Source organism: Sitodiplosis mosellana, unplaced genomic scaffold, assembly GCF_009176505.1.
Source record: "Sitodiplosis mosellana isolate CC-2019 unplaced genomic scaffold, AAFC_SMos_1.0 Smas_scaffold_2, whole genome shotgun sequence".
Lineage (NCBI taxonomy): Eukaryota > Metazoa > Arthropoda > Insecta > Diptera > Cecidomyiidae > Sitodiplosis > Sitodiplosis mosellana.
In genome coordinates this window covers 238,065-248,858 of record NW_022595245.1, presented here as the reverse complement: position 1 = coordinate 248,858, position 10,794 = coordinate 238,065, and the positions used below count along the sequence as shown (strand labels likewise).

The following is a 10,794-nucleotide window of genomic DNA, read 5'->3' as shown; positions in this document are numbered from 1 at the left end:
CTCTCTCTCTCTCTCTCTCTCTCTCTCTCTCTCTCTCTCTCCCTCTCTCTATCTCTCTATCGATTTCTCTCGGTCGTTTGTTCGTTTTTTAATGAATTTTCCAACAATATTGTTCAGTTTTAATCACCGTCACTGACGTCACTTTGCCGTGCCGTGAATGAAGAATATATGGAGAAAAAACACAACCGCCGCTCCTCGACTTTGTTCAATGCAATTTTAATGAACAATGAATTCGTACATTTCAAATGATTAAATCGGTTTCTTTGAACCCAAAAAAGTGCCACTTAATGAGAACTGCTTTGCGCGCTCGCTCAATGTGTTTTTGTGCGAATAAACTGGAGTAGGTCTCTTTATTACGAAAAGTTTGCTGCTGCTTTTTTCCTCCATATTTCTGTTTTCAATGTGAAGTACTTTGAAAAAAGATTTGAAATATTGTTATTATTCCGGATGCTCTTTCTGGTTCATTTAGTCGTGCGTAATACATTATTTTACAATTTATTTAATCAAATTCAATGGTACATAACATTTTTTAATTCGCATTTGCAGATAGATATGGATATTTTTGTATTGTAAGCTTCTTTTTTATTATAAATGTCAAAATATAGACGGTAGGTAGCTAGGTCGTAATTGTGTGTATATAGGAAAAATGTGGCAGATTCAATCACACATAGTCGCGTGCGCTGAGTGCACAAATTCTAGTTGTAGCCCAAAATACACATGCACGCGCGCGTTCTCTTTCGCTCTCACTCTTTCTCTCGCACTCGAACATTCAACGGAAAGAATACACCTATGTGTTACTTTGCGTACATTCACGAAATGTTTTTCCGAAAAGTAGCAACAAGATTGAAACTGCTGCCATTTGCCTCTCGCTGTATACATCCCGCGCAATAGACGGTTGGCAATCCCATTTATTGTTCGCTTTGCTATTACAATTTATCGAAGTGGAGCATTTTCGTTTTATGGATTTTGTGTATGTGTATGTTTGTTTCTGTGTGAAAGAGAGAGAGAGAGAGTGGTGGCGTAGCTAATATTTATGGAAATTCAACGTGAATGCCAATGTGAGTACGTGGATTTATGCAAAGTGATATCAAATCGATTGAAATGCGTTAAACCCGCGACAAATTTCTTGTGGAATTTTTTTGTTCGCTGTCGAATCAACAGAGAACAACCACACGGAACACTGACATGACGTTCAAGAAAAAAAAGACGAGAGTGAACGAGCGAGCGAGAAAGCGAGAGGGAAGGATAGAAACAGTTGGATAGGACATTTAAGAAAAGTGCTTTTTCGTTTCCATCCCTCGTACACTCGATACTCCGCTTCCTCTTCTTCATTTTCTTCATTGTTGTTCTCTGTGTTCAGTTCAGTTCTTTGCTTAGTTTTTGGCATCGAACGCAATGCCACACACCACCATCAACGATTAAAATCAATAAAATATCTTTGTATTGTACAAACTGTGCACAGACTTTTTCACTAAGTTTTTTCTCTCTCTCCCTCTGTTCGGCTCTTTTTTGATTCTCGTTTTGCTGTAGCTGCTGTTGTTGTTCTTCGGGTTTTGTACTTTTCTATTTATTGGTTTGTGATTCTCGTCTCTTTGCCACACACACACACACAAACCATCGTCGCCATCAACCGACAAAAGTTTGTGCCTTTCGCCAGTTCTGTGATTTTTGTCTTTCTCTCTCTCCCTACGTGTGTGTGTATTTTCGAATTTTGACCGAGCACAACAAAAAGCATAAAAACCAACTTGAACTGTTTTGGCTTTTTGCAATGCCGTACTATATGTACGTGTTATGATAACATCGTTTTCGTAAGATTTGCCGTTGTTGTTTCAGCTATTCACTAGCCGACAGAACGTTCCTCATCATCCCAGTACATGCGGAGCAACGAGTTTGAGCGTGTGTGTGTGTGTGTGTGTGTTATATGAGAGAAAGAAAATGGGAATTTCCACACCCTTTTGCAAAGGAAAGAGACGAATTTAAATAAATCTTATTGATTCGACTAAAAAGAGAATATAAATTGAATTTAGAATTGAATCTCCAGGCAAGAAGTTTAAATGCGCGCGCGATCGGGTGGACGAGTAAGTGTGTATATGTGTGTGAGCAAACGAACACTGGTTCAGTAGTCAGCTTCTCTTCTCTTTTTTTTGGAGTGAAGTTTTGCAATGGAAAATCCGGGCCAAAATGGTACAAACATATAAATTTGTTGGTGACAACAAATTGGATTAGAAATGCCCTAAGTTAGAAAAATGCAAAAGTCAAAATCACAAAATACGCTTCGTTCGCCCGAAATGAGCAAATCCAACGGGAAAAATGAATCGTTGCGCTTAACGGTTGCCATGCAGTTCATTCATCTTCTGTTGGATCGCAATTTCTGGTAATCATTTACATTATTTCAATCAAAGTCACGCACTTGACAAATACGCTGTTATATCTAAGCGAAAAAGAAAGATGCGGAGGTAGAGGAGGCGAACGAACCATGCTGTGAGTGAGACAGAATTAGATAGACGAAGAAACAAAATTGCCGATACGGGATTCACTTTGAAACGTGACACACATCAAATTGGGAAAATCCATCGAGTAGTTTCTAATATCCGAAAGTATATTCCTTCGGTGAAAGATTGTGATTATTCACTTGATTGCACGAGATTTGAGACCATAAATTGTTGGTTTCTCCCCATCCCCTTGCCACAAACATGATATATATAAGTTATGACATCGAGGCTACGCTTTCAACGAAAGCTACAAAGTCCAAAAACGGAATCAATCGTTTTTCAACATCATCATCACCCCTCATTGAGGCCACTCACTCACTTTAGCTCGTTCAACTCGCTGACTTGCTCGTCCATTCGGATTTTGATATTGCTGTGCACGGAAAATGCACAACAAGTTGGTATAAAATGTCAAAACGGTGAAACGCACACGAAGCTCACCCCGAAAACCGCTCTCGAATGATAAATGATCGAAGATAATAATAATGGCGACAACTACTAAAATAATCGACTATTGTCGAGAGAGAGAGAGAGAAAGAGAAAAAGCGAGAGCTATACGCTCGCGTAGCATATCCATTTTGGGGAGAGAAAAAAGTGTGACAGTCTCTCGAATTATTTTCCGCTATGAAAACATTAAATATACGACATAATACACGCAGTGGATAACAGTTACAGTAAAATAAATCGACACAATGAACCATCTCCAGCTGGAAGAGACCAGCTGAACTAAAAAAGAAAACGAAATAAATGAACGAAGTCATATAAACGTGCCATACACGCACTTTTCACGAAACGAAACGAATCGAAAAGGAAAGAAGAGAAAGAGGACAAGTGTGAGAAGGTGTTCGATTACGAGTAGACAGCACAGTGGTGGTGATGAAGAACGAGCAAACGATTCGATACATACACGATATTTGATAAAAGACCAATCGAACCATTTGCTATAATTAGGAAGGAACATGTGAAGTGACAAAAAAACACAATGAATTGAATGCTTTTTTTCTTTCTCTCTCTATTCATTTAAAAATTGACTAGACAAAAGAAGCAAAACGGAATGGACCAAGAAAGAGGATGGAAGTTTTTCAGTGGATTTATTGTTGAATTGATCGGATTCAGCGTTTTATTTCTCTCAAGTTCATGAGCTTTGCTCACGTCACAACGACGTGCAAAACCATTCGATTTTCTCTCAATCGCTCATTGATCGAAGAATCGCATCTGCCTTTTCGCCTGAATAATTTGGATAACTGTTTTGGCCTATACACACATACACCCAAACCATTGAAGGGTATTAAATTTTAAACAGAAAAGAGAGAAGAGAAAAAAAAACAGCTCGCAAACCAAACTAAGTATCAGTTTCACCGTGTGCCATCATCGCCATCTCACGAATAACAATTTGAAGAGCCCGGGAGATGGGTGCTTAGATGTTATAGGTTCAGAATTGTAAGATAAATTGACTGGAAAATAGGCTTTATTTTGCTGCTTCTCAACTTATCCGAAGCACACACACACCAGCCAGTCATCCAAGCAGCCATAAACACATACAGAACATTTACAATATAATGATATCGGGTGATGTTTTGTTAGCAGTTCGTTTGGGCTGCCGAGAATAATTGTGTGTATTATTATTATTACTTTTTTCTTCTTCTTCTTTCCCTCCGTCTCGCTCTCTCGCACCTGCTCTTTTCGCTCGTGTTAGAGAGTTTTGTCTTCGCTGCTAACTTCCGACTCATTGTTCACCGATTCATTGACAGTAGGAAATAAATAAAATGCCACAAAGTAATAAACATTTTGCTTCGACTGAGAATATAAGGTGAAAACAAAAGGATGACGATGACGACGACGACTACAGTGGTGGTTGGTGATGGAGAGCAGAATAATTATTTTTGCCAGTGATACACAGCAAATCCATTGTGGAAAATAAATATATAAACATCCTATCACAAAATGAGCACAGAGCGAGCGAACGAGTAACCCGTATGTGCGTGTTTTGTGTGCGAATTAGTTTGGATGCTAGCATTCTGTTTTGTTTTTCGGTCCATCATCGTCGTCGTCGTCGTTGATGTTGTCGTTGTTGTCGATGTGATCAAAAGCGACGGTTTTCATCAGATGAGTGCCAAATACGCTCGACTCCTATCGAATACAAAGCGAGAAAACGCAGAAAAGCCCACCGAATCTTTCGAGGTCCCTAAGCGGACTGGAGAAAAAGAGGCAAAAACAATTACAGCAAACCGTATTACGTATATCTATGTTCGGTTTTAATTTGTGCGCTTGTGTTTCACTGTGCATTTGGTGGATGTGCGCACGCGAGCGCTCATTTTGCTCGTTCGTTCGTTTGTTCGGTCGCTTACTCGCTCCAATATGTATATATGTGTTTGGTTGTTTGTCCGTAAACATTAGAGTCATAATTAAATGGGACACAATGATATTTAAAAGAGAGCGAGAGAAAGAGCGCAAATTGTGTATGTGTGTTCATGCAAAAAAACAGCAGCAGCAGCAGCGGCAGCAGCCCCAACCAGAACAAGCAAACCGATAACCAAAATATAAAATAGCCACAATAATGGCATGTGTCGTAGCTATAAGTCGTTGGATAATTTTACAGAAATTATTTGGAATTTGTCGAAACATTTCGCGTGAACCGTTGTAAACTGTACGGTGAACGAACGTACGTACGTAGTATGTGTGGTATGTGTGCATGTGCCGAGAGGTCTGGTCGAATTGCGCTTCATTAACACGAAAATATGCTTTGCCCGTGTTATTCTATCCTCTCCCTGAATATCAATTTATGGCACACATTTTCATCTGTTTCGTCGACAATTTGCTAGCTTAACCGCCAGTTGTTTATAGCGTGAAGAAATTTCTAGAAAAAGAGTGAAAGAGTAGAAAGATAAAAACTTTCTCATCGCAACCAATAGCATCCAGTATTGGCGATGATTATTGCATTCGAAGATTCAGAATTGCTTTCAACGTGGCGAAGTTGTTTTTCGTTCGCGCAAGCAATGACGGAAAATCGATTGAACCGCTGCAGAAAAATGAAACCACAGAAAATAATATTCAATAAAATGTATGGCCACGCCATCGATCGATTCGTTCGGGAAGCTGGATTTTGCGCGCGCACATACCATTTTATTAAAATGAACATCGAAATGACGAAAATCCGATTAATGCACACTCACTCAGTCACTCCCCTCGAGCATACATACCACGGACTATGGAAACGGGAAATGTATACACATAACCGTTTCTGTATATGACCACTTTATGATAATTTTCCAAACTAAAAAGCAGCACTACTCTTTTCACGTCTCATTTGGGCTTAATTCACAGGGCCATTTTCAATTAGCCAAACTATATCTCGCACAAATATTATCATGTATGTTTATATTATAGTTTTTTTCTATCTCGCTCTGCCAATATTTTGTTTATTTCAATTATTAAATATATGTTCTCAATTAAATGGTTTTTAGCATGATGATAAATTTTGGGATTTTAGTTTTTGGGGGCGATTTTTGCCCATAAATGCCAATTTGGTGTAGTCAAAGCGATGGCCACAAATTCGATGTTGTTTTTAGCACTGATTAAAGGCTAGCTACACCGAAAACCAATGATGGAAAATATGCGACATCGTTTTATGGAAAATAATGTGTTTGATTTTTGTACATCCGCAACATTATTACTATTATTGTTATTATGAAATGATTGTTTTCATTTTCAGATATTAGTTTGGTTCAGTAGCATACAGACTCATAGGCAGTGAGGCAAATTTATGCGCAAAATGTTTCGCGTCAGTGGCACAACTCAATGAGAATTTATTGAATTTATGGAAGATGAAATGCATATACAATAATAATATATTATTTTTTTCCCTCGTCTTCTTTTGTGGAATGTTTTATTCGATTTTGGCAACGAGTAAGTGTGCTTGTGCTTGCACACACCATGTTATGAAATATGTAAAACATAAAATTTGAAACTATTTCAAATAAATCTTTGCTGAATGTAGTGCATATATTACATAGCATCGAGGGGAAAATCCCGGAATTTTTACACATTTTCAATCTCATAGAATGAGCAGACGAAAGAATTTAAATATTTTGACAAGATTTCCATTTTCATATTTTTCTTTTCGGTCTTTTATTTGCGCTTGTATATACGTGTGTGTGTGTGGTTCGTTTCTTGGTTACGATGAATGCATAGAGAATTTTGCGTTTTATTCATTTGTTCATCGTTGGTTTTTGGCTCATCGTTTCGGATTCGGATTCGGCATGGATAGACTGGCATGTATGTGAAATGAACGAGAGAAGTCTTTTGTACCATTTGATGTTGACTGACATTCTTATGTAAATTACAATAGCAAATATTATGTAATGCCATAAACTGCTAGTATTATGTCAATTGAGTCGTTGGGCAATAGAGCAGAGAGTGAATGGGAGCGAACGAACAAGCAATCTGCCGAGCAGATGAGTGTGAAAAAGAGACAGAGACAGAGAATGAGAAATGTAAAGCCTGAAACATAGCCATGAACAGCACCAGAATTTAGCCAATGTCAACTTGAATCCGCAAGTGCTTTTCGCTCAAGAGTGATTTTTTTTGCTCTTCAGCATCATCGTCATCCGTTGTGAGTGTTGTATGTGTGTGCTTCGGTCAGAACGTTGTGAATAAAATTTTCAAATCCAGATTAGCTTTGACATATAAAGCGAATGTAATGCGATTTATGATATTTTCAGCGAAAAATTACACAAATCTCGTTTTGGCTTTAAGAGGATGAGTGTTTGCTTAATTTAACTGAATTTGTGAATTGTGGATTGGCTCGCTTTACCACATCCCTCTTCTTAATTCACTGAAGGTCAATTATTCTGCTTTTTCTCCGCTCTTGTTCGCGCTCGAAAAAATTTACTATATTATTGCGATAAGCCACTCAATACCCCTTTACTTTATATGGTTTTTTTGTGGGTTAAGCAATTCAAGGGTTAGTTGTTCATTCTATTTCCGGGAAAAGGAAAGAATATGAATTGAGTGGCAGAATGTCAGCACTGAAATTGACGAATAGTTATGTACATGCGAAAAATAGACAGAAAATAAATATTAAAAATTGCACACATACCTCGCTGTCATTGCTGTAGAGTGTTAGCTTGAAACCGGGCAATAAATCCGATTTACTGTTGACATCCTCCAGGGCTAATTCAGCAGCTGGTTGGCAAGCTTGACCTCCTTGCCATCCGCCTTTGCCGCCAATCGGAAATATACCACCAATATGCAATTCGTCTAATCCATGCACGGCATACGGTTGGCGGGACATAATCGCCAACCAAATTAGAACAATCCAATGCATGGACATCGATTTGTTGGAATTTAGTCGACGCTTGACACAAACGCCGTCAAAAATATGCAATGAACAAATGGTGCTTGACATTATGAACACTTGATCCATTCGGCCGCTCGATTTTCAGATAGCAATCGCTTTTTATCCGTCGATTATGTCGTTTGCACGAAATGGAAGTCGTCAAAAGATTTGTATTGTCGAGCGAGAGTAGAACGAAAAAAAATCCAGAGATTTCTTCAGTGTTTTGCTTTCTCTTCCTCTTCGTCTTCGTCTGGTTTTATTAATTTGTAATGATGATCGTAGTACGCACTCGAAACATTGACTTTTATTTTCCTACATTTTATGAATCCAATTTTTCTTGTTGTGGTTTTTCGAACGATTTTTCGCTTCTCTCTACGCTTTCTCTCTATATAAATGTAATATATTTTATGTTGGTTTCTCCTTTCACTTGAAATGTGTTGGTTTCTCCGCTTTTTATTTCCTCTGTCGGTTCAATTTAAGCGCTCGACTCCGTGGTATTTATAATAATATTCTTTGTTGTTTCGCACTTACGATTCGATTGCATGAAAATACGGGTGAAAATTGTGTTTGCGTTGTGTGTGGAATTAAATCAAGCGCGCGCAAAACAGAACCTAGGTCAGAATTTTGATGTGTGCGCAAACATTCCAATAAAAAAAACTGTTCACAAGCAAATTCAATTATCATAAAGTTTCATTCCGGCTGAGACCTGCAATGGAGAAACAGAGAAGAAAGAGAGGAAGAGAGAGAGAGAGAGAGAGAAAAGGTTCACAAAAAGGGTATTTATTTGCCACATTCAACAGAAATGAGATACGACACACACACACACCGAAGAGTGTGAGGCGAGAGAGAGAGAGAAAAAACAAGTAATTAAAAGCGAATAGGCAACAACAAAAAAAGCTTATGCGCATTTCAAACATTTCGGTCAATGTATCAATTTGAGATTGCTCGTATTTATTTTGTGTGAATTTATTGTACTTTTTGTGTGATTCTTTCATCGCGATTGTCAAGTAGCAAACCAACCAACAACCAGCAAACAAACGGCAAAAAAACAGCAGCAGCAACATACACACAGTCGATATTCTCGTCCGATCGAAGAAGAGCTTCTGGCTTTTTAAGCTGGGTTAAGTCATATTTATTACCGCAACTTTTGGCTTGACCTCATGAAGAAAATGAGCGAGTGTGTGTGTGCGCGCGCATGTGAGATAGCACGCTCGTCTACGTAAGTGAATTTGTCTATGCATTATACTGTGTGCGGCAACAGCAGTAGCAGTAGCAGCACGCATAGCCAACGAGAAAATTTATCAATTCAGCCGATTGTGGTTTTCAAAATTAAATACAGGCTTCAAATTCATTCACAACACCGCAATCGATAAGTGAGATAGAGGCAGATATATATCAATCACATTGGTATACGTGTTCGTTTTTTGGCATCCAAAAAATATACGCCAATTCATAAAACCGCACGCATTCGGCTAGACACAATGTGAAAATTTGTTTTTTGTTTTATTTCGGACCGAACAACAACAATGACAACAGACATACAGAGAGAGAAAAAAAATACCCATCAAGAGACCTGAATAAACAAACAAATTGTCACATTTCTCTTGTTATTTGACCAACACTCGTAATGCATTTCGAGCTAAAAAGTCAGCTAAAAACCCATTCGACGTTGGTATGTATGTGTGTCTATGCATTCGTCGAGTAAAGTAAAACCACGAATAAGCTAACTCTTTCACTTGTTCTATTGCCTCTGTTCGTATGTACGTGTGCTTTAGTGTATGACCGCTGGTTAGTAATATATTTCAGTGTTTTTATTTGGAATAAAACAGTTGTTTTGGACTGTGGCTCGTATTCGATCGTCTTTCGCATATATACGCGCGCGCAACGCTCTTGTTGATGTTTCAATTTTGTTTTTTGGGATGTTTGTTGTGTGTATAATTTTGGTTTTGTTTATTCAAACACACTTTCCGCGCTCTTTTTCCCCATCTTTTCGCTCTCATTTCGATACGATGATTTATTCGACTCGCTGATGATTATTGCCAAACTCATTTACAGCTACTCCACACACACACACACACACACTCTCGCACAATGGTTGTTGTAAATTTGTGTCTACACAGTTGTTTAACTGTTGTGTTATGTTGTGTGTATGCGGTTTTTTTCTGCTACTGCTTCTGCTGCATTCATTTCATCGGTAACTTAAGTGAATCAAGTGCTCTCGTGATTTTGTTTACAATTTTTTCGACTGGATGATATGAATCGAGCAGCACGTATTGGAATGCATTTGATATGAAAACAATATGAGCACTCCAATAACACACAACACAACATTTGATAGTTGCCATTATTATGCCGATTTACATTACACATTGGCAGACAGACAAAAAGCTGAATGAATCGCAAAAATTCGTATAAAAGCGGTGCAACAGAATTCTGAATGGCACACTCGACTCAATTGCATCAGACAAATCATCATGGCGACGAGAGCAATAACACTTTTATTACTGAGTTTCGCTTTTAACGTAAGTATTTATTGGCCACCATTCCAATCGGATTTTCGCCACCGAGCGTTCGATTAACGAACATTTTCGTTTAATTTATGTTTTTCTGCCTTTTTTTCTCTCTTTTTTTGCGTCATACAGAAAGCGTACACAACTCCAGTTTGTCCATGTGGTGGAATAGAACCGTCGCCAGTACCACTACCACTACCAGTACCGTCGCCAGCACCACTACCACTACCAGCATCAGCACCAGGTGCACCTGAAGTGTATAATCAAAATAACGGTCAACCACTCGTTTTGTACGCTTACGGTGATTCGGCTAACGAAGTAGCACCTACTTCATATGGCTCAGCTTTGCCTGCAGCCTTGCCATTAGGTCAATCCGGACCAGCTTGGTCATCAGGTCCATCCGCACCAGGATCGCCATTAGTTCCATCCGGACCAGCATCGCCATTAGTTCCATCCG

At 38.7% G+C, this 10,794-nt stretch overlaps 2 protein-coding genes across 4 annotated transcripts in view; one reads left to right on the top strand and one right to left on the bottom strand.

Annotated features, from left to right (window-relative positions):
* Nucleotides 1-10,794, bottom strand: part of LOC129564835 (gamma-aminobutyric acid type B receptor subunit 1) — an 88,130-nt gene that overhangs the window by 72,142 nt on the left and 5,194 nt on the right. For all 3 annotated transcript variants that reach the window (XM_055439004.1, XM_055439002.1, XM_055439003.1), the window contains exon 2: nucleotides 7,588-8,533. In XM_055439004.1, coding sequence (XP_055294979.1) covers nucleotides 7,588-7,914 — 327 coding nt within the window. In that variant the 5' untranslated portion in view covers nucleotides 7,915-8,533. The remainder of the gene's footprint in view (nucleotides 1-7,587; nucleotides 8,534-10,794) is intronic.
* LOC129564838 (uncharacterized) overlaps nucleotides 10,235-10,794 on the top strand; it is a 1,720-nt gene continuing 1,160 nt past the window's right edge. The window contains exons 1-2 of the mRNA XM_055439010.1: nucleotides 10,235-10,349; nucleotides 10,470-10,794. The exon at nucleotides 10,470-10,794 is cut by the window's right edge and continues 1,160 nt beyond it. Of these exons, the coding sequence (XP_055294985.1) occupies nucleotides 10,302-10,349; nucleotides 10,470-10,794 (373 nt within the window). The 5' untranslated portion in view covers nucleotides 10,235-10,301. The remainder of the gene's footprint in view (nucleotides 10,350-10,469) is intronic.